The 27,121-nt window shown below is 38.3% G+C and overlaps 2 protein-coding genes across 3 annotated transcripts in view; both read right to left on the bottom strand.

Annotated features, from left to right (window-relative positions):
* The window catches only part of ttc28 (tetratricopeptide repeat domain 28), a 319,989-nt gene extending 305,522 nt beyond the window's left edge, over nt 1-14,467 (bottom strand). For both annotated transcript variants that reach the window (XM_052117308.1, XM_052117309.1), the window contains exons 1-2: nt 14,208-14,467; nt 1-194 (exon numbers count right to left, since the gene is read on the bottom strand). The exon at nt 1-194 is cut by the window's left edge and continues 94 nt beyond it. In XM_052117308.1, coding sequence (XP_051973268.1) covers nt 1-194; nt 14,208-14,237 — 224 coding nt within the window. In that variant the 5' untranslated portion in view covers nt 14,238-14,467. The remainder of the gene's footprint in view (nt 195-14,207) is intronic.
* Nucleotides 14,468-18,066: 3,599 nt separating this feature from the next.
* On the bottom strand, nt 18,067-24,699 carry pla2g3 (phospholipase A2 group III). The gene is made up of 7 exons (XM_052117923.1): nt 23,991-24,699; nt 21,857-21,989; nt 21,512-21,646; nt 19,810-20,129; nt 19,604-19,733; nt 19,357-19,476; nt 18,067-19,244 (listed from the first exon to the last, which is right to left on the bottom strand). The coding sequence occupies exons 1-7, from the start codon at nt 24,550-24,552 to the stop codon at nt 19,031-19,033; spliced, it is 1,614 nt and encodes a 537-aa protein (XP_051973883.1). The 5' UTR covers nt 24,553-24,699; the 3' UTR covers nt 18,067-19,030.
* Between the last annotated feature and the right edge of the window lie 2,422 nt (nt 24,700-27,121).

Below are 27,121 nucleotides of genomic sequence, written 5' to 3'. Positions count from 1 at the left end.
CTGTAAAGGATGCAGTTCTGCGGGTCGGCACGCAGGGCTTCACCATATAGCTTCACGGCTGTCTCGAAGTCTCCAAGCTGACACGCCTCGTTGCTTTGACAAACCTTCTCCATGAACTCGGCTTTGCTGAGGCCCGGCCCCTCGGCTGCAGCGTGTACCGCCCTGCCCAGCGCTCGTGGTCCAAACAGAGCAAACTGTTAAGAAATGAAACAAGCAAACATTTTGATTCTTATACATTTAAAGACCCCATGTCATCTATATACTATTGCAGGGGTTCTTCAACTTTCTCGGCCTAGACCCAAATATGTCATTTTGTTTTTACCTGGGACCCATACTTGCAAAAAAACATGTAACATGCTGTATTTGCTCTCCATTCATTTATTTGCTCTCCATTCATTTACACACTTTTCATAATTGTTTTTTTGAGGAACATGATGAAGAGTTCAAGGTGTTGACTTGGCCTCCAAATTCCCCAGATCTCAATCCAATTGAGCATCTATGGGATGTGCTGGAGCAACAATCCGATCCATGGAGACTCCACCTCGCAACTTACAGGACTTGCTGCTAACGTCTTGGTGCCAGATACCACAGGACACCTTCAGAGGTCATGTGTAGTCCATGCCTTGATGGGTCAGAGCTGTTTTGGCATAGTCAGGTGGTTTTAATATTGTGGCTGATCGGTGTAGATACAGTACATTAAAAAACAAAACAATAAAACTGATGTCAACTTTAGTCAGGAAGATTCATTTTACACAGATATCATAAGATTATGAAGTTATTGGTGTGCATAGTTACAATAATTGCAGTGACACACAACAGTACAGAGCAATTGCTTGTAAGCAACTTGCTTTTTTCAGACCAATCCTATCTTAGCAACTGTTGCCGTGCGCCAATTCTCTGAAAAGCATTTGCTTTTATCCAAAGTGAGTCTACAGGAGAAATGTGTGTTTGAGAGGTTTTAAGCAGAATATTAAAGAAATGATATAAATAAAAATGTTTTAAAAAGTTTCTTTAAGGCTGTGTAGGGGCTCAAGTGAATTAGTGAATTAGTGAATCATTTATTTGAACTATTCTACACTCCAAACAGAATAAATGATGCCTTCAGATGGCACTTAGAAGGGAGAACAGTTGTGACAGCCATGCTATCTGCTGTATTTACCATAAAAATGCCTTAAAATGTTAGTTTAACGTAAGAAACAGATGATACCTGCGCAATGCCGAAAATAGAAAACTAGCGATCGATAGGATGTACCGTCGCTCGTCACTTCTGGTTAGGACAAAAACTCTGAATAATATAGAAAAGATACCTTTGTCGTGCGGCGTTTGCCATTTGCCGACAGTTTAGGACACGTTGTGATGGGCTGTCTGTAGCCTCCTCTATGTTTCTGTTTGATTTCCGAATACTCAGAAAAATAAGGCTGGGCATAGAAATGCATCACTTATTCGACAACAAACTCTTCAGACACGTTTAGTAAGTTCTGTTCTCTGTTTTGTGTGCAGCTGTGTTGTGTTCAGTTGTCACTATCGCTGTGGAGGACCTGTTTTTAGATAAACAATACAAGATTTCATTTGAACGCCCCAATGTCGCGAGGGGGCTGCGTGAACTGTTGCTCTCGTGCCCTATCATGAACGTGCACGGAAGGTCAACGGTCAGTGAAAATTTTCACTAAATAATACATTTGTTTTTCAGTTTGTTTTCACCAAACCTTATAGTATGCTTTCATAACAATCATGGTCTCATGGGATAATTTATTAGAATTCTCAATTGTTCTTTTGAAGCTTGAAGAGGTGGTCACCATAAACTGCCATAGTATGACATCACTGAGCACAACACTGTTTCACAATTTCTCCCTTTGTGTTAAGAAAAAGAAAGAAAGTCTTACAGGGTTATAACAAATCATGGTGAGGAAACAATAACTGAATTTTCATTTTTGGGTGAACTAATCCTTTAACACTTTTACGGGAATTCAACCTACAAACGGCTTACTCATAGTTGAGTCTGCACATTAAACTGGGAAAGGAGACACATTAAACGAGACGAGAACGTTTTTAAAGAGAGAGTTCTCCCAATAAACTTTAAAAAGCGAGATGGAGCACATGCTACGAATGATGCTCGACAAAACCACATGCTATCATCAGGTTGTGCTTTTTGTTTTGGCTGTGAGGTCGATTCCTCAGGGAGACGCACACACACACCAGCGGCTCCTGCTGACTTCAGAAAAATGCTGGAAATTTATGGGCAGCCACCTAAGAGCTTCACATCTGGAGAATTCCCAAGAGCAACGGGGAAAAACTCAAAGGACGGAGAGAGAGAAAAAGAGAGAGAGTCTGTAATCTCACACACACGCCACACCCCTCTCCTCTTGTGCAAGAATTCTGGGATAGCACAGCAGGGTAATTACTTCCAGAGAGGCCGAGAGGAAGAGCTAAAGCGTTTGAACGACTGTATGAGTGAAGGAGACAGAAAATGGCAACAGAAAGACAGAAATACAGTATGACAGAGGAGGGAAAAAGAGGGCTAAAGTTAAAGAACCAAAAAGCACAGAAAATTGTAAGAAATGTGATTTGTGAGAGAAGTAATGCTGTCACGATTATGAAATTTGGCTGATGATTAATTGTCTCTTTAAGGGCTTTCACAATTAATTGTCATATTTATTGTTGTATTTCTTAAGGTGCATTTGTGCTTCATACACCTGAGTATGTAATTGATCTTGAGTAATCTAACGGAATATGTTACATGTATTCTGTAATGGAATACATTTCAAAAGTAACCCTTCCAACCCTACTCCTAAGCAACCAAATTGGCCTGGTTGCTAGGGAGGGTAGAGTCACATGGGGTAACCTCCTCGTGGTCATGATTAGTGGTTCTCGCTCTCAATGGGGCGTGTGGTGAGTTGTGTGTGGATCGTGGAGAGTAGCATGAGCCTCCACATGCTGTGAGTCTCCGCGGTGTCATGCACAACGAGTCACGTGATAAGATGCACGGATTGGCGGTCTCAGAAGCGGAGGCAACTGAGACTCGTCCTCCACCACCCGGATGGAGGTGAGTAACTGTGCCACCACGAGGACCTGCTAGTAATGGGAATTGTGCATGCCAAACTGGGGATAAAATAAAAAAATTAAAATAATTTACTGTCCACACTACTGCGGTTTCGTTTGAAAAAAATATTTTTTCTCTACGTTTTGCCCTTCCATCCACACAGAGACGACGTTTTTGTCAGTGAAAACTGAGCCTTTTTAAAACATTCTCCCAAGTGGATACATTTTTAAATGCTGCCTTCGCGTTGTAGTGTGGATGGGGAAGATGGAGACATCCGAACACGATGACATATTTGTTGTCATGTGACGCAGTCATGTGATAAATTCAATCAAAACAATCAAGATGGCGGCCAGTGTTTTAGTGTCGCTTTTGTGCCTGATATTCATTTTGAAAGCATTGGTAAAGGTAAATGTTACTTTGTACAACCTTCACATTGCAATCCTTTAAAAGGCAACTGGAAGTTTCCTCGGAATTGCATTTCAGCCTGTACATGCAGCGGCGATATTTCGGTTTTTATGTGTTAAAGTACTACAAATTTAATCGCAATGTGCATTCTTATGGCAATTTTCCACTGCACGTTACGGTTCGACTCGACTCTACTCACTTTACTTTTCTGAGCTTGCATTTCCACTGCAGTTTAGTGCCGCATCAACATGGGTGGGATTATAGGATGATTGTCATAGTCGTGCCGCCTCTACTGCCGTGACATCATCTTAAACACGACACAAACTGACCAAAACAATAACACGACCGCTAGCTGTTAGCTACTAGCTCATTGTGCTGCATAAAGCAGTTGTTGCACGGTGATTTTACAGAAGTGTAACAGTTAAATTGGCCTGGTTCTTTTAGAAGCTTTCCAGTAGCTGCTCAACTAAATAAAGTAAAGCTTTCAAGCGGAGTATAGAGTTAACGTAACAAAACATACCATCCTCCATCGTGGCTGAATCCCGGATACTCTCCCTCCCATTGCTCGCTGAATACTGACACAAACTCATTCACATCACCCGTTTCTCATCATACTAATCAACTGCTGTGCATTTAAGTCCTGTTTGACATTGTGTTCACTGTAAAGTCTTGTCACTTATCGGATTGCAATTCAGTCCAATTGTTTTCCCGTCTCGTTTTTTGGATTTACTGCCTGTTCTATGGATTACTGTCTCTAGTTTTTGTCTTGGACTTTGTATGCCTGTTCTGCCAGATTTTCTGGATTATTGACCCATTGCCTGCCCCTTGATCTTAGATTTTGGATTAGTTTCGTGATCTTGTTGTGTATTAAACTCTGCACTCCTAACACTTCTGAGACTTCTTTAATTCGTTTTAAAAAAATATTTTAAATCATTTCCACCACAGAATTCTATTAAACACAAAACAGAATTTGAAATGTGCTGTAATTGTGCTGAGAAATTCTAGAAGACTTTAAGAGAAGTTTACATGCATAAACTGTGATGAATTAAATAGAAACACTGAATACACACCCATCTACTTTATGCTTTAAAGAGTCCAGAAAACAAAACACTGATCCAAGAAACCACATGGCAACTCAAGAACCTAATAATAAAACAACAATGGCTTAGAAAAACCATTGAAGAACCTTTATTTATGGTGCAGTAGATATTCTACGTTTTCAATGTTTGAAGTTCCCTGGTGAGGTTTGAACACGTCCAGCAGCTTTGGACATTTAGAAAAAGTCTGGCAAAATCTACATGCGACACATCCAGGGCCAGACACAGATAACAGTGTTAGCAGTATTTATACTGGCTGCTGTATACATATACAGATAATGAGAGCTTTGGTGGAGGTCATTCTATAGCAGATTTTGGCCACACTAGAGCAGAGATGAAGGCCGCAGTCATCTATATCTTCAGCTGAGACAACAGAGACGAGACCTCACAATGTTCATCAGCACACATGTATAACTCAAACTTCATTCAATGGTCCAAAAATAACAGCGGTAAACCGGCCACACACACATAATCAACATGCTAAATTAGGGACGGGTGGTATGACGGTATATATACCGTTTGACAGTACAAATGTATCAACCAGAGGAGATTCCTCTGTGCCGTTTATAAGACAGTGGGGTCCAAATGTCTGAGATCACAAGTAAAATCCTTTTCAGCCATGTGACTGGGAACGGACAAAAAAGCAGGATAATGCACAGAGCAATGTACACCCCACTCCACCCCCTCCACGCACACTAGATTGTGTATACACTAAATATCTTTGATTGCAGACAAAATGTATTCTTTATAACATATTTTACTAATATAGTTCTTGACAAACACATAGCTACTGATCAGCACAACACCACCCAAACAGAGTGTAGAAGTTATGAAATCTATCGCCAACATTTGTGAAGGGTTATCACTTTGACAAGCTTTGGGCTTTGAATTGTAATAGGATACACGTATCACATATTGATGTGCTGCTCAGCGTGTTCCGCACACTGCCACTAGAGGGCGCCGCCAGCTCACACATCACTGACTGGAGCGGTCCATGCAGTATTGCAGACCGCTTAAAAGATATATTATTAATGCAAGGCCACAATGCAATTTCAGTCTTAATTCAAACCATGATGCTGCCTTGATGGACATACCAATGTCTTAGAAGTCAGGTTTCAAAACATTTTGGATGGTTTTCCCTAAATGTATGTGCCGCTTTTACGCCAGTCTAAATGGGAAAAAAACTTGTAAAACTTGTCTAACATTTTCTATTGTCTGGACTCTGTCTGCATAGTAAAAAAATATTTATTTTATTGCTTTTTATTCTTATTTCTTGTTCTTAATTGGTTTTGAAATGTATTTTATCTTGTATTTTCTTTATCATTTTTATGTAAGGCACTTTGAATTGCCATTGTGTGTGAAATGTGCTCTATCAATAAACTTGCCTTGCAGGGGTTTATGATTATACATACAAATGGTTCGATATACTGGCACTGAGTACTTAATACTGGTTTATTTTGCTATCACTGTACAATACCAATCTATTCATTAACAATAGTAAATGCACTCCTATATTCACTGTATATTATCACATTGAGAATCAATGAGTTCATCCAAAAGCTGGAAAATGTAGCTTTCAGAGCCTTTATATGGAGTTAGATGAAAATAAGGTGCATTTCGAACTGTTCTGAGACCAGTGCAGTCAGATAGCACACTGGAGGTTAAGTCATTCACTAAATAGGGAGCAAGGGTCCATCATATAGCTTTCTATGCATCTAAGAGCATTTACTCCTAAAATCCAACCAAAATTTTAGTTTCAGGCTGCAGATGATGTTAGGATCACTCAACATGTTTGGCAGATATGGGACAATGACAATCAGTACATAAATTCACAATTTTAAAATGTATAATTTTTTGGGCTGTCGATGTAACACGTTAAATCACAGCGCTTAATTTGACAAAAAATAACGCATTGAAGAAAAAAGATTTACGCAATTAATCGCACTTCCCCGGACCGTAATATGGAAGATTCCTTAGAAATGCAAGCTTGTAGTACCACCTGTTTAATCCAGAGGGCAGTAAGTGAAACTTCAGCTGTGTGGCAATGCGCAGTTTATACAGTGAAGAAAACAACACAAACATATCTTGCATTCAAAACACTTGGAGTGCAAATTTGAACTTTAAGGGATCTCAAGATGTGTTTAAAGATTGAGTATTAAACTATATTTAACTTGACATAGGGACCTAAAAAATTGTATGTTTATGACGCAACGCATCCAAGACGCTACACAAGCATGTCTGATGCAGCTGTTTATTGACGGATCCTTAAACAAGCCCTCATAATAAATCTCCAACTGATTGACTAATTCACTTGTGTAATGGATTGTGTGCCAATGATTGACTTATGATCAATAATATGGTAATAAACAATACATTGTATTCTAAAGCCGCTTTTTGTATTTTTGTAATTTTTAAACATTTAAAGATAACTATGTATAATTATTTCATCATTATATATGGAATTATTTTTATATGAGGGGCAGCAAATATTTTTGCATGCGATTAATCGCAAGTAATTAATCGGGACACCATGTAATTAATTCGATTAAAAATTTGAATTGATTGGCAGCCTTAATCATTTTTATTTTAAAATGGTTGGCAGTGATTGGATGATACTTTGAATCAGAATTAATTATGCAAATTTTTTATGTAATGTCTGTAACATCTCAAAAACATTTATTGATCAAAAAAATATTGTTTTTTGCTTGTTTATTAGGTGCTACTAGTTACAAATCAAAAAGGAAAATGGAAAATGACAGAAGAAGACAGAAAGTCATACGGGTTTGAAGCAAGTCAATTATGAGTTCATTTCTGGGTGAACAATTTTTTTTATATATATATATATTTCAATTGATTTATCAAACACCTGTTAGAAGCTTCATGAGAAACACACACATAGCAGTGTGTGTGTTTGTTATTAGGAACAGCACAGGGTCGAGGACTGTGGTGTGAAAATGTATTTGGGTAAAATATATAAAGGTTGCTTTTCCCCTCTTGCCTTGTTCTTCCTGTCTAATCGCTGCTGGCACTGGGACTGGTGAAACGCACGTCGTGCCAATACACATTCATACAGTGAAATTTTCCTGTGCCCTTCAAAACGAATAGTACCTCTGACCCACTAAGCAAAGCTGATCCCTGAGTCTGTCTGCCAGTTCCTGATCCCACCCCTCCGACTCACGCAGGTCAGGGGGCCGAGACACATTCCTGGGAAAATGAAAACAAGCCTCTCCGCTGGCGATGGAGAGGTTGATGCCTGCTTAGAAAGGCCTGCGGGGCGTCGGCTCGACTTTACACTATCTGTCTGCACAACAGCTGTCTTCAACTTCAAACATCTGAACATCTACTGACTGGTCTTCATAACACTGCTTAGAAAGACTTACTGCAGCACAGCTGGTCACTAGCACCTGCTGACCCTAAAAATTGGATGCTAGTGTCCCAAAAAGGCTGTTTAATTCATTGGACCAGCCAGACATGCCTGGTCCATTAACTTGGTCAATCAAATGGCCATGCTTTCAATCAAACTCTACAATATTCTAGTCAAAGCTAGGCAGATTAGACAGATGTCAACATGGAAAGATTGCATGACATGCCCTCATCCGTTGAAAGTAATGAACAAAAATTTGTAAGATTAAGAAAATATGGCCCAGACTAAATGAAATGCAGGTTCACAGAAGGGCCCGGGTATCTCAGCGAGTATTGACGCTGACTACCACCCCTGGAGTCGCAAGTTCAAATCCAGGGCATGCTGAGTGACTCCAGCCAGGACTCCTAAGCAACCAAATTGGCCCGGTTGCTAGGGAGGGTAGAGTCACATGGGGTAACCTCCTTGTGGTTGTGATTAGTGGTTTTAGCTCTCAATGGGGCGTGTGGTGAGTTGTGTGTGGATCGTGGAGAGTAGCATGAGCCTCCACGTGCTGTGAGTCTCCGCGGTGTCATGCACAACGAGTCACGTGATAAGATGTGCGGATTGACGGTCTCAGAAGCGGAGGCAACCCTTGAGTAAATCTACAGATGTTACAGACATTACATCATAAATTATCATAATTAATTCAGATTCAATGTATCATCCAATCACTGTCAACCATGTTAAAATTAAATGATACATTATAAATGGTGAATCTATGTACTGATGATCATTGTCCCATGTCTGTCAAACATGTTGAGTGATCCAAACATCATCTGCCGCCTGAAACTGAACTTTTGATTGGAAGTTTGGATTGAATGCACTTAGATGCATAGAGAGACATAGGATGCTCCTTTGCTCCCTATTTAGTGAATGACTTAACCTCCAGTGTGCTGTCTGTATTCACTGGTCTCAGAACAGTTTGAAATGCACCTTATTTTCATCCTAACTCCATATTAAACCTCTGAAAGCAAAATGTTGAGCTTTTGGACGCATTCATTGATTCTCCCTGTGATAATATACAGTAAATATAGAATATTTTAAATGAAGATGGCATATCGGATGAAACTAGAGACTCAAACAGCTTTTGATGTAAAAACATAATTAGGTTTGTTACCAGATGTAGTTTTGTTGGCGTTTTTCCCCAAAGACAAACTCCGCTGTGGTTGGCGCCATGTTGTTTTGTCACATGACTCTGTACGTTGAAAGTTTAACCCCTTACTGACAGCACAAAGTCTCCTGAACTTAGATCAATTGGTTTACATTAAATTAAATAATGCATTGCGTATAGCGAAGCCAAAATACAACATCCACGCCTGTGGACACGGGGTCACACAAGGTACATATTTCGGCTTTAAAAGAGTAACATTTTCACATACAACTCTGATGTGAAGGTAACAGGGTCAGAAATGACATTTTCCATAAATGGTCATTTTTGCTACCTGGATCTGTTTATACCTTATATAGGGCCTTTTTATATATATATATCCAAATACAAAATATAAGGTGTCATCTTTTATGTCAAATACATGATATAAATTCTCAATATGAATAACTAAGTTTAGAAATGTTATACTTTATACAACAATCTGTCCCTAGATGGTGCTTACAAAAACGTACATGCAAACATTAAATAGTTTCACAATGAAAACTTTCCTTTAAAGCATAAGCTAGCCTAGACCCACATAAAACTTTAAACCAGCCGTTTAAACCAGCATCAACTTGCTGATCTATCTCCTCAGTCTGAATGCAATTGATCAATCGATACGTCCTAATCTTCACTAATGCTTAATATTTTTGCAGGGATGGAATGGAAACAGGAGAACATGACTATGTGATTTAAGGTGAGGGAGAGTTATTTATCGTTGAGTTTTGACACTGAGATCTGTTGATGGTTGAACTATTGCCGCTATATTTCTTACAATATGATTTGTTCACTCGGTGAAGTGTATATGGCCATCTGCTGCCCTTTGAATCATCCACTTAAACTGAATTCTCCAAATCTGAGTTCAAAGAAAACACAGGTGCACCTCTACATCTGGTTAGTCTGAATGCACCACACAACATGTTATGGTCCATGGGGAATAACCACACCGGAGGTTGCATGGATGACAACATGATGTAACTTCTGACAAAATACTGTCTGGCTTTCACCACCTGTTTTGTGGACACCTCCCTACTGTGAAGTACACACTATCGATCTTACACGACTGGGAGTTTTCTGCTAGAGAAAGTTGCTTTACTACTACAACATCAGAACTACATTACAGCAGTCTGGCCAATGGCAATACAATGTCTCTACTGAAACTATTGTAGATGTGTCGGCCATGACTTATTGTTATGTTCAATTTGCCTGTGATAAATTAAGTGTTAAAATTAAATATTTTGAGGGTCCTGGGTAGCTCAGCGAATATTGACGCTGACTACCACCCCTGGAGTCGCAAGTTCAAATCCAGGGCGTGCTGAGTGTCCCAGCCAGGACTCCTAAGCAACCAAATTGGCCCAGTTGCTAGGGACGGTAGAGTCACATGGGGTAACCTCCTCGTGGTCGTGATTAGTGGTTCTCGCTCTCAATGGGGCATGTGGTGAGTTGTGTGTGGATCGTGGAGAGTAGCATGAGCCTCCACATGCTGCGAGTCTCCGCGGTATCATGCACGAGTCACGTGATAAGATGTGCAGATTGACGGTCTCAGAAGCAACTGAGACTCGTCCTCCACCACCCAGATTGAGGTGAGTAACCGTGCCACCACGAGGACCTACTAAGTAGTGGGAATTGAATTTCGGGACTGAATTTCGATAGATAGAAAACAATAGTAGTCAGTGATAGAATGTCAGGTATTTACATTTATCTGACAATTCTAACCATAACAGTCCACTTAAAGTCACCTGCGGTTAACGGAATAGTTCACCAAAAAATGACAATTGTGTCTTTGTCCCAAATCAGTATGATATGAACTCTTTGGTAATTTTATGGTATTTTTGTCCATTTTTGGAGCTTGACAGACATGGTCACAATGAAAAGCAGTTACAGTAAGACACTTACAATGGAAGTGAATGGGACAGTCCATAACGCTAATGCTATCTATGTGAAGTTATATTCAATATTAGAATTACAGGGCTTCATTATCATGGCAACCCATGAATTTTTAATATTGGATACTACTTTATTTTTTTTTTACGAAGCGTTTTATCTCACTAAAATCACATTAACATGTATATCGTTTACATCTTGTAGCTATATGAGATGTCTTCTTTTGTTTTTTGGCGATTCGCATTCTTTGAATATATCCAACCCGATCTCATGAAAAGTCGTATATAATTTATGAGTTGGTTATTTGGTATGTTCGTGCATGATGTTGTTCGCATAAACTCGTACAACTTCATCACGTGCAAATTCCGGATGTCTAATGCGGATGTAAGCGTGAGATCTGCGCACGAGGCGTTAAGGACATACTTATTAATATTATGCCCTTACCCAAACCCCTTATCTTTTTGGGGGTGGGTGTTTTCCCAATTTGGACAGAGCACATTGGGAATTGGGAAAAGTCCTCATGGTGGTGTAGTGATTCACCTCAAACGGGTGGCGGAGTACGAATCTCAGCTGCCTCCACGTCTGGGATAGTCAACCCGCACATCTTATGACTAGGCTTGTTGAGCGTGTTACCGCGGATATATAGAGCAAGTGGAGGCTTCACGCCATCCACCGCGGTATCCACTCACAACTCACCACACGTCCCACTGAGAGCGAACCGCATTACAGCGATCACGTGGAGGTTACCCCATGTGACTCTACCCTCCCTAGCAACCGGGCCAATTTTGTTGCTTAGGAGACCTGGCTGGAGTCACTCAGCACGCTCTGGATTCGAACTCGCGACTCCAGGTGTGGTAGCCAGCGTCTTTCATCCACTCAGATGATGTTCACCCAGATTTTTTACTTCGTAGCAAATAAACAAATCACAGATATGACACAAAACAATTTTTGTTTACTAGCTGAACATTCTGGCTTCGTGAAACATCCCTCATAATCCCTCATAAAATAATTACATTATTTTAATTCATGGCATATTTTTTTTCCAGATCAAGTAGGTTAATAAATAATGGAAACACCTTGTAATTTGCATTTCTAAAACAAACACCGGCACAAGTCTAAAAATGCAAATGAGTCTGCCGTTAAAAGAGCGCTTACAGATCTTAACGAGCTGTTGGTCTTGGCAAATTGAAAGGAAACATGGCCCCAACAAGAGAGTTGTCAATTGAAAAAAATGGAAAGGATTATAAAACTCCTTCAAGAAGGAAATCCAACACGGAGTGTGGCAAAAGAAGTTGGTTGTTCCCAGTCAGCTGTGTCTAAAATTTGGTGCGAGTATAAACAAAACAGCAAGGTTATAAATGGAAATCATAGGGGTAGACCAAGGAAGACGTCAAAGCGCCAGGAGAGAAAACTCAAAGCAATACGCCTCGAGAATAGAAAACGCATAACAAAACATATGAAAAACAAATGGGCGGAAACAGGAGTCAATGTGACAGAACTGTAAGAAATCGGCTGAATGACATGGGATTTGCATAAAGAAAAGCCAAACGAAAACCAGCACTAACACCTAAACAGAAGAAACAACAGTGTGCTAAAGACAAGCAATCATGGAGTGTGGATGATTGGATGAAAGTGATATTCAGTGATCAATCACGCATCTGCATTGGCCAAGGCGATGATGCTGGAACTTTTGTCTAGTGCCATTCTAATGAGATCTATAAAGATGACTGTCTGAAGAAAACAATCAAAATTCCCCAGTCATTTATGATGTGGGGATGCATGTCAGGTAAAGGACCAGGGGGATCATTACTTCGACAGTCAATGCACTGGTGCACATTTACACTTTGGACACTTTTCTCAATCCATCAATAGAAAATTGGTTTGGTGATGATGATGATGATGAAGTCATTTTTCAGGATGATAATGCATCTTGCCACTGAGCAAAGAGTGTTAAGGTTTTTCTTCAGGAAAGGCATATCCAGCCCAGCAAACAGTCCCGATCTCAATCCGATTAAAAATTTAGGGTGGAAATATACAAAATTGGTCCATGACAAGAATCCATCCTTCAAAGCTGATCTGTCGACCGCTATTCGAGAAAGCTGATGGAGAATACTGTTTTTCAACAGTCAAATCAATGCCTCAAAGAATTCAGGCCAACATAAAAGCCAAAAGAGGAGCAACAAAGTATTAATTGTGATTTTATTCATTAATAAATATTATTATTTTTTGGCTGATTCCATAATTTTTTCATCTACTTGATCTGGAAAAAATATGCCATTAATTAAAATAATATAATTAAAACATTTTGAGGGATGTTTCACGAAGCCAGAATGTTCAGCTAGTAAACAAAAAGTGTTTTGTGTCATATCTGATATTGGTTTATTTGCTGGTGTCATATGGACTACTTTTATGCTGCCTTAATATGCTTTTTGGAGCTTCAAATTTCCAGTCACCATTCACTTGCATTGTATGGACCTACAGAGCTGAGATATCCTTCTAAACATCTTAATTTGTGTTCAGCAGAAGAAAGAAAGTCAAACTCATCTGGGGTGGCATGAGGGTGAGTAAATAATGAAAGAATTTTCCTTTTTGGGTGAACTGCCCCTTTAAGTGTCTTGATCAGAAGCACAATGTGGATAGTTCATAAATCAGCTCTTGCAGGGTTTGAACCTACCACCTTTGTGTTACCAGTCCAGATCTTTAATCACTCCATGTCCATGACTATTCATAAAGGTCATAAAGGTCATGAAGGTCATGAAGGTCATGAATATTGACTGACTGTCGGATAATCACAGGGGTCTGGGATGAAATGTCATGATTTTTAAAGGCGGGCACTATCCTGAAGTCTTTTACAGTGCCACACTAATTTAATCCCAGTTTGCTTCATCATTTGAACTCAAAAATAGCCTTACAATGTGGTTTTCAGGGCATTAAAGCCACACAGTAACTGTAATGTTTTATTAATAGCAATAATGACATGTTACTTAAATACAATCTACAGTTACATAACAATAGTAGGATGCTGCAAAGAAGCATAAACCTAATGCAAACTGAAAGCATTCAAACTAGACTTTATATGTATATACTATATGGCTTACTGCAGCAGCCTGTTGCATGTAAACAGGAAAGCCAGTCTTAATGAAAATGTGCTGCAGTAACCGCGGGTTTACATAATGCATCGTTACACGACACTTTAAAGTCTCACATTTCACTCAAGTAGTGTTTATTTACCTTTTCTCGTCTTGTTCCTTGTTTCTCCATCCTGTCCGACTTTAGTATCCAGCGACTGTTTCAAACTTTCATCCCATGATCCTCCACACGCTCCGAATCCATGAGAAAAAGCTTCATTTCTGCGACCAAACCGCGTTATGATTGAGATTGTGTGGATTATTGATCAGATTGCATAAATGAGTTCATGCACAGTGTTTGCAGAAACGCTCAGCGGCTCTTCAGAAAACTGTTATTCCAGTGGCAAGTTCGCCATGTTGTCAAATTTTCTCTGGTTGGAATTTTCTCTTTCCTCCCGGTAGAGGCGGTTCAGATGGTTTCGGTAGTTCAGGGCTTCAGTTACTATTTGTGACATCAGACAGGAGTTGAGTTACCTATACTGGGACAAGGGGACATCTTTTATAGCATAGTCTGGACTTTTTGTTTTTAACCCTTGTCCGACCTTCGGGACATTTTTATCTTTTGTCTTTTTCCTATTTTTATTATTTCTTTTTTTGATTTTTTTGTAATTTGGGTTAATGGGGAATTGTGATATTTCAATCTCAGTTCCTATAATACATCTATAATACACTGCGTACACAGAATAGTTACACTCAGAACCTTCAGGACAAAAATGTCCCAAGTGAAACTCATTAAAACTGTCAAATTTGATCCCAGTGCCATTAAAGTATAAAATCATGAATTCTATTATATTATGCTTTCATTCTGGAGCTCTGGCTTCAGAATTAAAATTTGTAATATTTTCCACCAGATGGCGCCATTTGTCTCATGTTTAGCTATGGAGCAAATACATGCTTTTTCCCTATTTTCTGTTTGCTGTATTTTAGAACACTGCAGGCCAATTGAATAAATGATAAAGCTTACATTTTGTGGGTGTGTTGGTATGGACATCAGAGTGTGTTTTGTATGTGTGTATTGAGAAGTGTGTGTGTGTGTGTGTGTGTGTGTGTGTGTGTGTGTAGCGTGTATTTATCACTTTGTGGGGACCAAATGTCCCCATAAGGATAGTAAAACCCGAAATGTTTGACCTTGTGGGGACATTTTGTCGGTCCCCATGAGGAAGACAGCTTATAAATCATACTAAATTATGTTTTTTGAAAATTTAAAAATGCAGAAAGTTTTCTGTGAGGGTTAGGTTTAGGGGTAGGGTTAGGTTTAGGGGATAGAATATAAAGTTTGTACAGTATAAAAACCATTATGTCTATGGAAAGTCCCCATAAAACATGGAAACACAACATTTGTGTGTGTGTGTGTGTGTGTCTGTGTGTGTGTGTGTGTGTGTGTGTGTGTGTGTGTGTGTGTGTGTGTGTGTGTGTGTGTGTGTGTGTGTGTGTGTGTGTGTGTGTAAAAAAACTACAGTGGCATTATATAAACCAACTGGCATTTAAAGGGTTAAAATTCTGAAACTTAATGAATATTTGGTAGTTGATCAGGGCTGATGTTGGTTAAAAAAATCTAAGTCAGTGAAAGTGGAAAATAATATTAATATATAATATTTTTATGGCTGTTTTTTGACGTGGATATTTTTTTAATTTTTTTAATTAATCTGAAACTGCACAAAAAAATGTATGCATCAAAATCAATGTTGCTGCTAATCATTGACATATCCCAGACTGTGAAAAAAAAAATCCCCTTAGCAATTATTATAAGGAAAATAATAAAAAAATCATAATTTTGTTTTTTTCTTTTCATTAAAAACAACAGTGGCATTATGTAAACAAACTGGCAATTAAAGGGTTAAAATTCTTAAAAATGAATGAACGTTTGGTAGTTAAGATCAGGTCTGATGTTGGTTAAGTAACTCATTGAATGTGGAAAATAATATTAATATATCATATTATTATGGCAGTTTTCTGACGCAGATATTTTTGTCCTCTAAGGACCTCGGAGTTACTTTTTTAAATTGACACACAAGGGTTAAATTGACACACAAGGGTTAAATTGACACACAAGGGTTAAGTTGTGACGGGAAAACACAGTAACTAATATATAAAACAATCATTCTTACGGTGCGCAGTATAATAGCAAAGCAATTAGAACAACTCAACATGGTAACCATGATATTCTATGTTGTGTGTAAGGCATTACTAAGTAAGTAATTACTGTAAAATTACTTTTTCATTTAAAAATGTAAAGTAAGGGATTACTCTTAATTTTTCAGTAATTTAATTACATCTACTTGTGATGTAATTGCATTAAATACTGTATAGTCTATAGAAAAATTCTATATAAAACAAAAGTGAATTTAAAATCAAAATGTATCGTCTAATGTTAAAATGTATGTTTTCCAATTTAACGCTAATTTATTTGATTTTATATGATTTATTTGAAAGAATTAATAGAACAAGTTCATGTCTATCCTTGTATTTTTCATCTGGACGAGGTTGATAAGGGTTTTAGGAAGTAATTAGTAATAAGTAATGCAATTACTTTTCAGACAGAGTAATTAGTACAGTAAACTAATTACACTGTAGAAGATGTAATTAGTAGTTAGTAATTAATTACTTTTTAGAGTAACTCAACAATGTGTATATTTTACGTCAAAATAGCCCAGTTACTGCAGTTATTGTTACTACTTTAAAGATACACGAGTGTTTAAACACTGATATACTATGAATAAACAGTTTATTAAATTAAAGGCAGTTCTTTCTGTCCCGCATCAATGGAACGTGCAAGTCAATTTGCATATGATAATGAGACAGACCGCATAACCAATCAGAGCAATGTATGCAGATTGTATGTGATCAATGATTGGCTTGCAGACAGCAGAACAAATCTGTGAATATTACATAATAATGTTGCATCTTCTTCAAATAGTGTAAGAAGCTTTTTAAATTCGGTTGTTATTTTTGTTTATTTGACTATATTTTTGTATAATAATTACCACATTTTTTTTTTTTTTTTGTAGTTACAATATTGACTCATATTTTGGTGGAAATTGTCAAAACCATGGTATTTTTTGTATTTACCCCTTACAAAAAAAATAGGCCTACTACATGGTGCAATGTTGGTATGAAATGGTAATACCATTGTACTCAATGAATACCATTTTAATGAACCATGGTATGTTTTACATGATTCTATGTACCATGGTGCCCCAAAAAAATGGTAGTACCCTGGTACTTTTTTTAATAGCTAGTATTTTGGTGGAAATATCTCTTTTATTGTAAGGATTGCATGCATGCCCGCTGGACTTAAAGAAAAAATTCACCTAAAAATGAAAATTCTCTCATTATTTACTCACCCTCGTGCCATTCCAGATGTGTATGATTCAAAAATCACATAAAGGAAACATACATGTAATCCATAAGACTCCTGTGGTTTAATCCATATTTTCAGAAGTGATATAATAGGAGTGGTTGAGTAACAGATTCAAATTGTAATCCTTTTTTTTTTACTCTAAATCTCCACTTTCACTTTCACATCTGAAAATGAAAGTGAAGATTTAGAGTTAAAAAGGACTTTGAAATGTTTCTGTTTCTTACCCACACCTATTATATCACTTCTGAAGACATGGATTTAACCACTGGAGTCTTATGGATTACATGCATGTTTCCTTTATGTGATTTGTGGGGTTGCAATTGTCTGATAACCATTCACTTGCACTGTAAGGACCAACGGAGCAGAGCTATTAAAAAAAAAATCATAGTTTGTATTCTGCTGAAGAAAGAAATTTATAAACATCTAAATGGCACGAGAGTGAGTAAATGATGAGAGAATTTTCATTTTTGGGTGAACTGTCCCTTTAAGAATTATCATTATAAAGTCCTTTGAAAGAGGAAGAAAAAACACTTTTTTTATTAAAAAATATATTTAAATGTAATTTACATTTTCACATACATTTGCACTATGTCACATATTAAGCACTTTGTATAATGACTTATGGTACTACCATACTACTCATACTATTTCTGCCACACACACATATTGCAAATGCAGTAAGAGTATTATGCATAGTGTCATTCTGACGCAGCATTTTACGCAATGAGGTGCAATCAGGTTCCAGCTCTACCTGAGAAAAAGCAGGACTCACTAGAGTTTTCGAAGATATATGCACATTTTAAAGGATGAAAGTGATTGTTTGAATTTCCAATATTTTCCTTCTGATGTCTAAAGATTTGATGCCTTTGCATTTAAACTTAAAACAGTTTATTTCATGGTGGGTGGTCAAGGGCGTAGCCAGGAAATTGCTTTTGGGTGGGTCTCAATAAAAATGAATGGGCCAAGTTTTAGCCCCCAATTTTGTTTTGCCAAATTTTTCAGAATAACAGAGAAGCGACACATTGACTTACTTGCTTCACACTTTCAGAAATCAGAATTTATGCACTTGAATATGTCAATGAATGAGCTCTAATGTTCTGGGTGGGCCTGGGTATAATGTGGGTGTGGCCCAGGCCCACCCCAGCCCACGCTTGGCTACGCCACAGTGGGTGGTATCAGTTGATATGGTTGAAAGATGATAAAGCTGTCCCTGGTATCATTTATCGGGAAAATGTAACAGTAGTTGTCGAATGAACTTTTTAACATGTATGATTTATAAATAAGTATAACATGCTTAATAAGTATTACTTTCATAAATATCTGGCTGGTGAATGTTCTAGACTCATAAGCGATTAAATATATAATCTCCTGTGTTAAATTCAATATCACTATTCCAGTCTTTCTGAATGTAAACATGCCAATTAGCACATGTATTTGGTTCTTGCATTAAAAAAGATGTATTTTTTGCCCTAGTCACAATGTGCAGTACACATAAACTCTTGCATAAGACCATCAGTGTTGTTAATCGCAAGTTGTTTGCTTCTTTTTTGAAGTTTGAAGGTGTTTTATGAACGTTTTTGTTCAGGAACTCGTGTTCTCTGGAGTTTAGCATGCATCCTGATGCATTTCCTGAATAATCTGACTGAAAAGTCTTTCCTCTTGGAGCGTTTGGAGTTCATCCTCTTGAGTTTGCGCCTGTGGTCCACTAGATGTCCCTCTTCCATCATGTCTTTCCTCCAGTGCTGGATGAGTGGGGCCCCTTTTGAAGGGGTTGAGCAACTAAGTAGGAGAGACACCAAAAAGACTCAATTGTTTTGGAATACTACGCACTGATAGGTCACGATTAGATTAGGATTGTGCATTAAGAAAGTGTTACTGTATGTGTACCAACCCGTTGCCCTCTGTACAGTTCTCAGATTGTGGTAGAGTGAAGCAGGATTGTGATACGAAGTCCATTAATAGTGAATGCACGGAGTCATCCTCATCCAATTCTGAGATCTTTCGGGCAAGCCTGAGAATAAACGTATATCAGTTTGACTAAGTGAGCTGAAGTTGGTATCAGTTGGGGTGATGCGAATGTGAATGCGAACGCCATCGATTAGGCTAATTGTTAACATACATATGGAACGTGCATTCACCTGGCAGTACAATTACAGTGATAGAGGGTTCTGAGGTCAGGGTTCAGTAGACCGAATTTCACCTGTTGACCAGGGATCTGTAGATGGCATGAATCCAGGTCTCTGTAGCTGTCACACATCTCAAACGTGCCTATGCAAAGAAAACAATTCAAGATTCTTAAACTGATCAATTTACAACAGATCTCTTATAAAGTTAGAAAGCTCACCTTTTCGTTTAGGCTCAGGAAGTGTTGGCTTTGGTGGGTCTGTTGGTGCCACTGGAGGTTCAGTCTTCCGGAACAATCGTGTTGTAACAGATGGCCATGGTGATGTAGGAACTATACTCAGCTCTTTACTGGCATCCCTGAAATCCTTGGCTTGTATGGTAAGTGATGCTTCCGAGTTTGTGGTGGCCTGGTTTTCTCCGAGAGTGATTGTGTTTTGAAAGCTTATTCTCAGAGTATCCTCGTTTGTTTTAGAGAGGGTGTCAGTGTAGTTTGAGGGACCCTTGACTACAGCATAAGGAGCGAGTTCAGAAAATGCACACCTGCCAAGGAGATAAATATAATAATAATAATATATGTAACTGTGTACAGCGCATAACATCCTGTCCTGTAGAGAGTATTGTCAAATCACCCTAAATGAAGTGCCAGATTTTTCAGAGCGAACAATTCAGACTTACTTTCTTCTACTGAACACAAATTAAGATTTGTATAAACTCAGCTATGTAGGTCCACACAGTGCAAGTGAATGGTGACCAGACCTTTGTAGCTCCAAAAATCACATAAAAGTAATCCATGTGACTCCAGTGGTTTAATCCATGTCTTCAGAAGTGATATGATAGGTGTGGGTGAGAGATCAATATTTAAGTCTTTTGTTGATATAAATTATCCACCCTGCCCAGTAGGTGGCGATGTGCAGGAAGAATGTGAATTGCCAAAAATAACAAAAATAAAAACGTGGACATTTAGAGTAAAAGTAGTACTTACATTTTAATCTGTTTCTCAAGCATATCTATCATAACGCTTCTGAAGACATGGATTATACCACTGGAGATTACTTTTATGCTGCCTTTATGTGCTTTTTGGACCTTCAAAGTACTGGTCACCATTCACTTGCATTGTATGGACCTACAGATCTGAAATATTCTTCAAAAAATCTTAATTTGCATTCTGCATATTAAAATAAAGTTATACACATCTGGGATGGCACGAGGGTCTATTAAAATGAATGGGAGAAATTGGAACGCCCAACGGTCAACGGATGTAGGAAGGAAGTCCCGCCTTACAGGTAAAAGAGCCAATCACCTTTTAGATACAGACATGACCTGTCAATCATCTCAAGAACATGCATGTGCTTTAGCTAAACAAGCTAACTATTATGACACTAGATACTATAGCACATCACTTGAAAGGGTCAATTTGGATCAATGACATGACGCTCTTTTTCTTTTCTTTTTGTCAACGTCTAATAAATTATTCAAAACATAACTAATGCAATTCACACAAAATAATTACTTAATGCACCTCTTATATGATGAACATGCTTTCAAATACTGAGTTAAAATCGCTGTCCTTTTCTGCATTTCGCGCAGTCCAATCCAATCTGCGCATTTCGCAGCTGACACACCGGCCCGCTCGGTTCATGGTCAGCCCCAAAGTGCGTCGGCCCACCGGGAAAATGCCCGGTATGCCAGATTACCAGTCCAGCCCTGGTTTAGGTTGAAGGTTTGGGGTAGGGAGGATTTGTTGATTTAGAACTCAACAGAGCATTAACCTTAAATACCTCATCTGTTTGGGAGAACATTTAACTCGCTTTTAAACCTCAGAACGTCCGCGACTCAAACATTTCTTCATGAGATGAAGAACCTAAGAAGTTTATGTGTTTTGCAACAGAAAAGAGCTGAGTCAAATCAAACTGAATACTTACATGCCCCACCACGTTCTCCTTGCACACTGCATCCTTTGAGAGAACTCAAAGCAGCGCATCTTCAGTAGATTAAAGTAGCCGTAGCCCACAAGGTTGGACACGGTAGTGTTAACACCCAGGAGACAGCGCCGGAACCTGCATTGATATCACAAGACCTGATTACACTGAGATATGAAACAGCAGCTTTGCTTTTCCAGCTATGTGTAATCTAAAACGCTTGCTTTGTGAAGATCTCTCATGACTCGTGTTACACAACAGCACATCATAGAATGATTTCAACGCTGGCAGGTAACCTCGACAGTGAAGTGATGCATTTCCTGCTCTTATGATTGAAATTAGGTGTACCTGTTATCACAGTCGCAGTGTGATAAAGTGAAGATGTTTGTGTTGAAGATGCCGTGGTTGTACGAAAAAGAGGCGATGGTGTCTTTACAGTGGTCATGATCTCGGCAGCAGTTATCAGTTTCTTGAAACACACCTGCGGAAGGCAAGATAACAGGTAAGAAAGAGTGTACTACAGTAACTGCAGTTTAATTTACAGGTGTATAATCTAGTTGTCAGTGAGACACTTACAATGGAAGTCAATGGGGCCAATCTTTGGAGGGTTTATAGGCAGAAATGTGAAGCTTATCATTTTAAAAAAGCACTTGCATTAATTCTTCTGTTAAAACCAGTTGTCGAGTTGAGCTGTAAATTGGTTTACATGGTCATTTTTACAGTCATTATAGGGTTTGTTGACATAACACATCGTAAAACTTTACACAGAAAAGGTTTTAAGTGATTTTATCACAGTAAAATCATGTTAACACTGATATTGTTTATGTCTTGTGCCTATAATTTTGAAACAGTAAGTATTTTAATGTTTACTGATTGGCCCCCATTCACTTCCATTATAAGTGCCTCACTGGAACACAGATAATTGCTCTTTTTAAAGAAATATTTAAGAAATATTCCAAATAATTTTTCGTTGTAATCAGTATTATGCCACTAATGCTGTCAATTGAGCTTACCTTGTATTGAACCCAGAATATTCATTTAACAAGCACAGTAATTGGCTGAAAACCTCAAAAAGGCCAAATTACCAATATAATTAGGGCCCGAGCACCGAGGTGCGAGGACCCTATTATATCTGCTCCATTTATTATTATTCCGTATTCTTTTCCCAAATGATTCGCATTTTTGAAAGCCTAAACATACTCGAAAAAAATGAAACTTTGCACATGCATCAGAAGTGGCGAAAATTTTCATCCAATATGGGTTTCAGAGTTAGGTGTGGCAAAATGGCTCACTATCGCCACCTACAAACTTTCAATGATGTGCGCTTTACGCTACATTTCACCTACACGTATGAAAATTGGTGCACACGTGTAACATGCCAATACCTACAGAAAAGTCTCTTGGACCCATGCCCTAAACTCAACAGGAAGTCAGCCATTTTTATTTTTCTCTTTAATTTTTGATCAGTTTTTGCCATTTCCAGGCATCGCACTTTAACGAACCCCTCCTAGAAATTCAATCAGATCTACTTCATATTTGGTTATTCTAATCTAAAGGCCTTGGCGCTGCTAAAGTGCGAAGCTTTTGAGTTTTCACTGCACGGCATGGCCGTGAAGGTCTGACAAATTTCGATGTTTCGCCATGAAACTTATACATACAATGTCCAATCTGCCCCAAACTTCACATGTTTGATAATAGTCCCGGCCTGAATACATCTATGTGCCAATATTCAGCTATAGTCATAGCGCCACCTACTGGCAACAAGCCAATTCCAGGTCTTGTACTTTTACAAACTCCTCCCAGAGATTTAATCAGATTAACATTATATTTAGTCCATCTTGATCTAAAAGTTAATTTGGTGAATTCGATACGAACCGAGTCACATTTCTGTGGCCTAAACATGCTCGAAAAATCACGAAAACGAAAACTTTCCACACATCTCAAAAGTGGGGGAAATTTTCATCTGATGGTGGTTTTAGAATGAATTGTGGCAAAATGGCTCGATAGCGACACCTGCAAAATTTCAACGAAGCAGCCCTCATGCCACGTTTCACCTACACGTAAGAAAATTGGTAGAAATATGTAACATGTCAACACGTACAAAAAACTCTCTTAGAGCCTTATCCTAAACCCAACAGGAAGTCAGTCATTGGGATTTTTCTCCTCAATATTTGCTCAGTTTTTGCCATTTCCAGGCCTCGTACTTTACCAAACTAATCTAAAGTCCTTTGCGATGCTAAATTGCAAATGAAACAGGAAGTTGTTGTAGCTCAAACATACAATGTCCAATCTGCTCCAAACATGTTTTATAAGAGTCCCGGCCTGAACACTTCTATATGCCAATATTCAGTTACAGTAATAGCGCCACCTACTGGCAACAGGAAATAACATGTTTTACACTCTTTGTGATACACTCTTAACAACTTAAGTGCTAAAAATGTGTATATTGTATGTGTATATTTATGGATATAATCCTACATACCCAGCTCAGAAAAGTCAGTGGCCCGATTTCCGGAGCCACACCACATGGTCCCTGGAATCATCCATGCACGCTTTGAGCGCTGTAGCTTCAATCTGGAATTGTCTCCGCTGTCCTGGTGCACAGATCCTTCTAGGTCAACACCCTGCAGGTCTCTGGCCCTCCGTACAGATGCTGTTAATCCCTCCGTAATATCTGCAGCCTCACAGGGGCCACCGGGTTCAACCAGCTCACTGATGTTAAAGCGCACATCAGGGGTCTCGGAGAAAGAGCTGCCTCCCGAATCCAGACACTTGGACAGGTAACTTTCAATAACTGAGTGAGCATTACTTGTTAAGCAAGTAACAAGGCTGTTGTATTTGTTCCAGATGCTGTCATACAAGAGAAGAGATGTCTTTCTGCCTTTTTGAGTCCTTCTAAGAAATGTATAATGTGTTCGCCCATCTGAAATGGATCGAGTCCAAATACAGAAAGTGCTATTTTCAGAAGTTTTAAAAATGCCCGCGCCGAAACAATCAAGAGACAGCACGAGAAGGCACAGAACTACATGAAAATGCCTGTTCATTTTTGGAGGCAATAACTTTGGTCCAAATAGATCAATTCACAGCAATGGCTAAAAAGAATAACTTTACATGAAGTCTTTGCAGGAAGTTTTGAAATTTGCACTGAAATGAATTAAAGGCCAAAGATGCAGCCGGTTTACAGGGTTTTTAACCCCTCAACTCTGGCAATGAGAACATCCAAACCTCTCCTTATTTATACTCGGATCTGTATTGTGGACTCGTGGCCCCATAGGGACCTGACAGATGAGGTGGGATGACAAAAGGGGGTGTGTCTTTGGTAAATACAGACTTGGCAGCATGTGTACACTCAGACTAGAAGTGTACACACAGACAAAGTTTACATAACAAATGTAAATTACACACAACAAAAATACGATTGCCTATTTTTAAGATTCACGTATATCAAATAAAAATGGTGACATTTTTAACAACATTAAATTCATAAAAAATATTTAAAATATATATATTTTTTTGTGAGATGTTACTCAGTTCCACTGGATGGAATTTTGTTTTGAAATTAAAATGCTAAATCTTAAAAAAAAATAATAATACATTTAAGAAAATGTGTGTCAAAAGTGAGTGTAAACCCAACCCTTTTTCTGGCATTCACATGAGTATTATCTCAATTGCTGATCACTATCATTTTTTTATTAGTGTCAACAATGCTTACAGCTGTAAACATTTAATATATCACCACCCATGCTGAAACAATTCTTTACAACGTGACAAAAAGACTCAAATTCCATGTGGGAGGAGAAAGAAACATCAGATTCAACCCCATAAGATCGGTGTGTTTGGATTAAATAAGGTCAGCATTATTTTGGTGTTATAGGTCTTTCTATGTATTATTATTATTATTATTATTATTATGATCAATAGGGCTCATTCAAGAAATACGAGCCAAACTAATTTATTTTTTAACAAAAAATATATTTTTTGGTTGTTTTACACAGAAATTCGTAAATCCATTCTTACGTAAATTATTGCATAGAGTTATAAAAATGACACTTACACAAGAATGGTGTTACAAAAGAATAAAAAACATTTGCCCATTTTACATAGAAATGAATTCTATTTGCAAAGCCAGACCTATTGTGTTCATCTGCATAAGAATGGTATTGTGAACGATTTACAAAATAATAATAATAATTTGCTCTGCCCACTTAGTACAGAAATTGGTTCGATCCATAAAACCATTTTTACGTAAATTGTTGCATTGAGTTGAACATGAAAAGGAACGATTTAGACGATTTTACACTGAAATATATTCTATCCTTAAAAACATTCTTTAATAAAGTGTTGCACTGAATTGAACGCAACAAGAATGGTTTCACAAATTATCTACACAGAAATTAATTCCGCTCATGTTTAATAAATATCATGAAGTAGCCCTTATATTTCCTAGCATGCTTTTTGCGCAATAAATTAATAAATGATGAAAAGTTGCAATAATGAAGCTGCGGGATACTGCTGTGTTTACATGAGGATGCAAAGGTCACTTGAGGTTGTTGCACGTGTCCACCTGCCCTGATTGGTGCAAACCTCGCCTGATTCGCTCAAAGTGTCTGCCCTGTCACCATTGGATGCATTCCTATTAAGTTAACCATTACACCTCATTCATTGGTGGTCTTTCCCCCTGTAATTCAAACATCCTGCATATGAGGGGGCAAGATAGCAATCAAAGAGAACCTAAATAAGGTTAATGTTTTCATTCAACTCAGGGGGATACTTACTCTGGCTTTTAGCTCAATTTGGAATAATTGCAATTATGCCATTACAGTCAAAACCCAAGCGTGCTGTAATTTTCTGTAATGGGCTTTTCTTCTTTCTGTAGTGCAAAGTAATGGATATTCATTCAAAAATATCCCTAGGAAATACACATGGAAAAAAGTCACCAGGAATTCTATAAAAAAAAAACATAAAAACAATGAAAAACAAATCTTAACGCAGAACAGTTCATTTCTTTCTAAGGATATTTCCGTGCATTACGGTTTGGTCCGTTATATTTCTCAACAGCTCTGTTCCAAACCCTAGTGTGCCACGTTGCTGTCTACAGTCTACATAGGCAGCTACCTTCTAAGTAAGCATCCTAACTGAAATGGAATCTGATAAGTGACTAATGTTTTAGCCATGCAAATAGTAGTTTGAACGCTCACTATTTTTGCAATATCTTTCAATGCCGCTCTGACCTTGAAATCTCTGTGCCATTCTAGAAAGCACTTTTATTCTTCTCTTTTTAATATGTGGGAGCAACGGGAGCAACTTGGATGGAACATGCGGTTTAGCAGTTGCATAATAATGTGAGTAAACATGACAGTAGGAGATGAAAGACGCAGTTCAGTTCAGATTTGTTGTCACTGTACGAAGGTCAGAGTTTTGTGAGTGATTTTAAAGAATATGACTTTGACATCAGACACAACACCAAAACCCCCTCCACATGGCAACTCGTACCAGAGACTGTTAAATCTCGCTGACCTTTGTGCCAGATTCCAGACAGCTCGAGGAAATATCCTAGTTGACTACGGCGTATATAAACACGCCACGCACTGATCCAGCAACAACTTACTGTGA

The sequence above is a fragment of the Xyrauchen texanus genome, chromosome 44, assembly GCF_025860055.1.
Source record: "Xyrauchen texanus isolate HMW12.3.18 chromosome 44, RBS_HiC_50CHRs, whole genome shotgun sequence".
Lineage (NCBI taxonomy): Eukaryota > Metazoa > Chordata > Actinopteri > Cypriniformes > Catostomidae > Xyrauchen > Xyrauchen texanus.
Note: the sequence above shows the minus strand (reverse complement) of the source record. Positions and strands in the feature narration are given on the sequence as shown.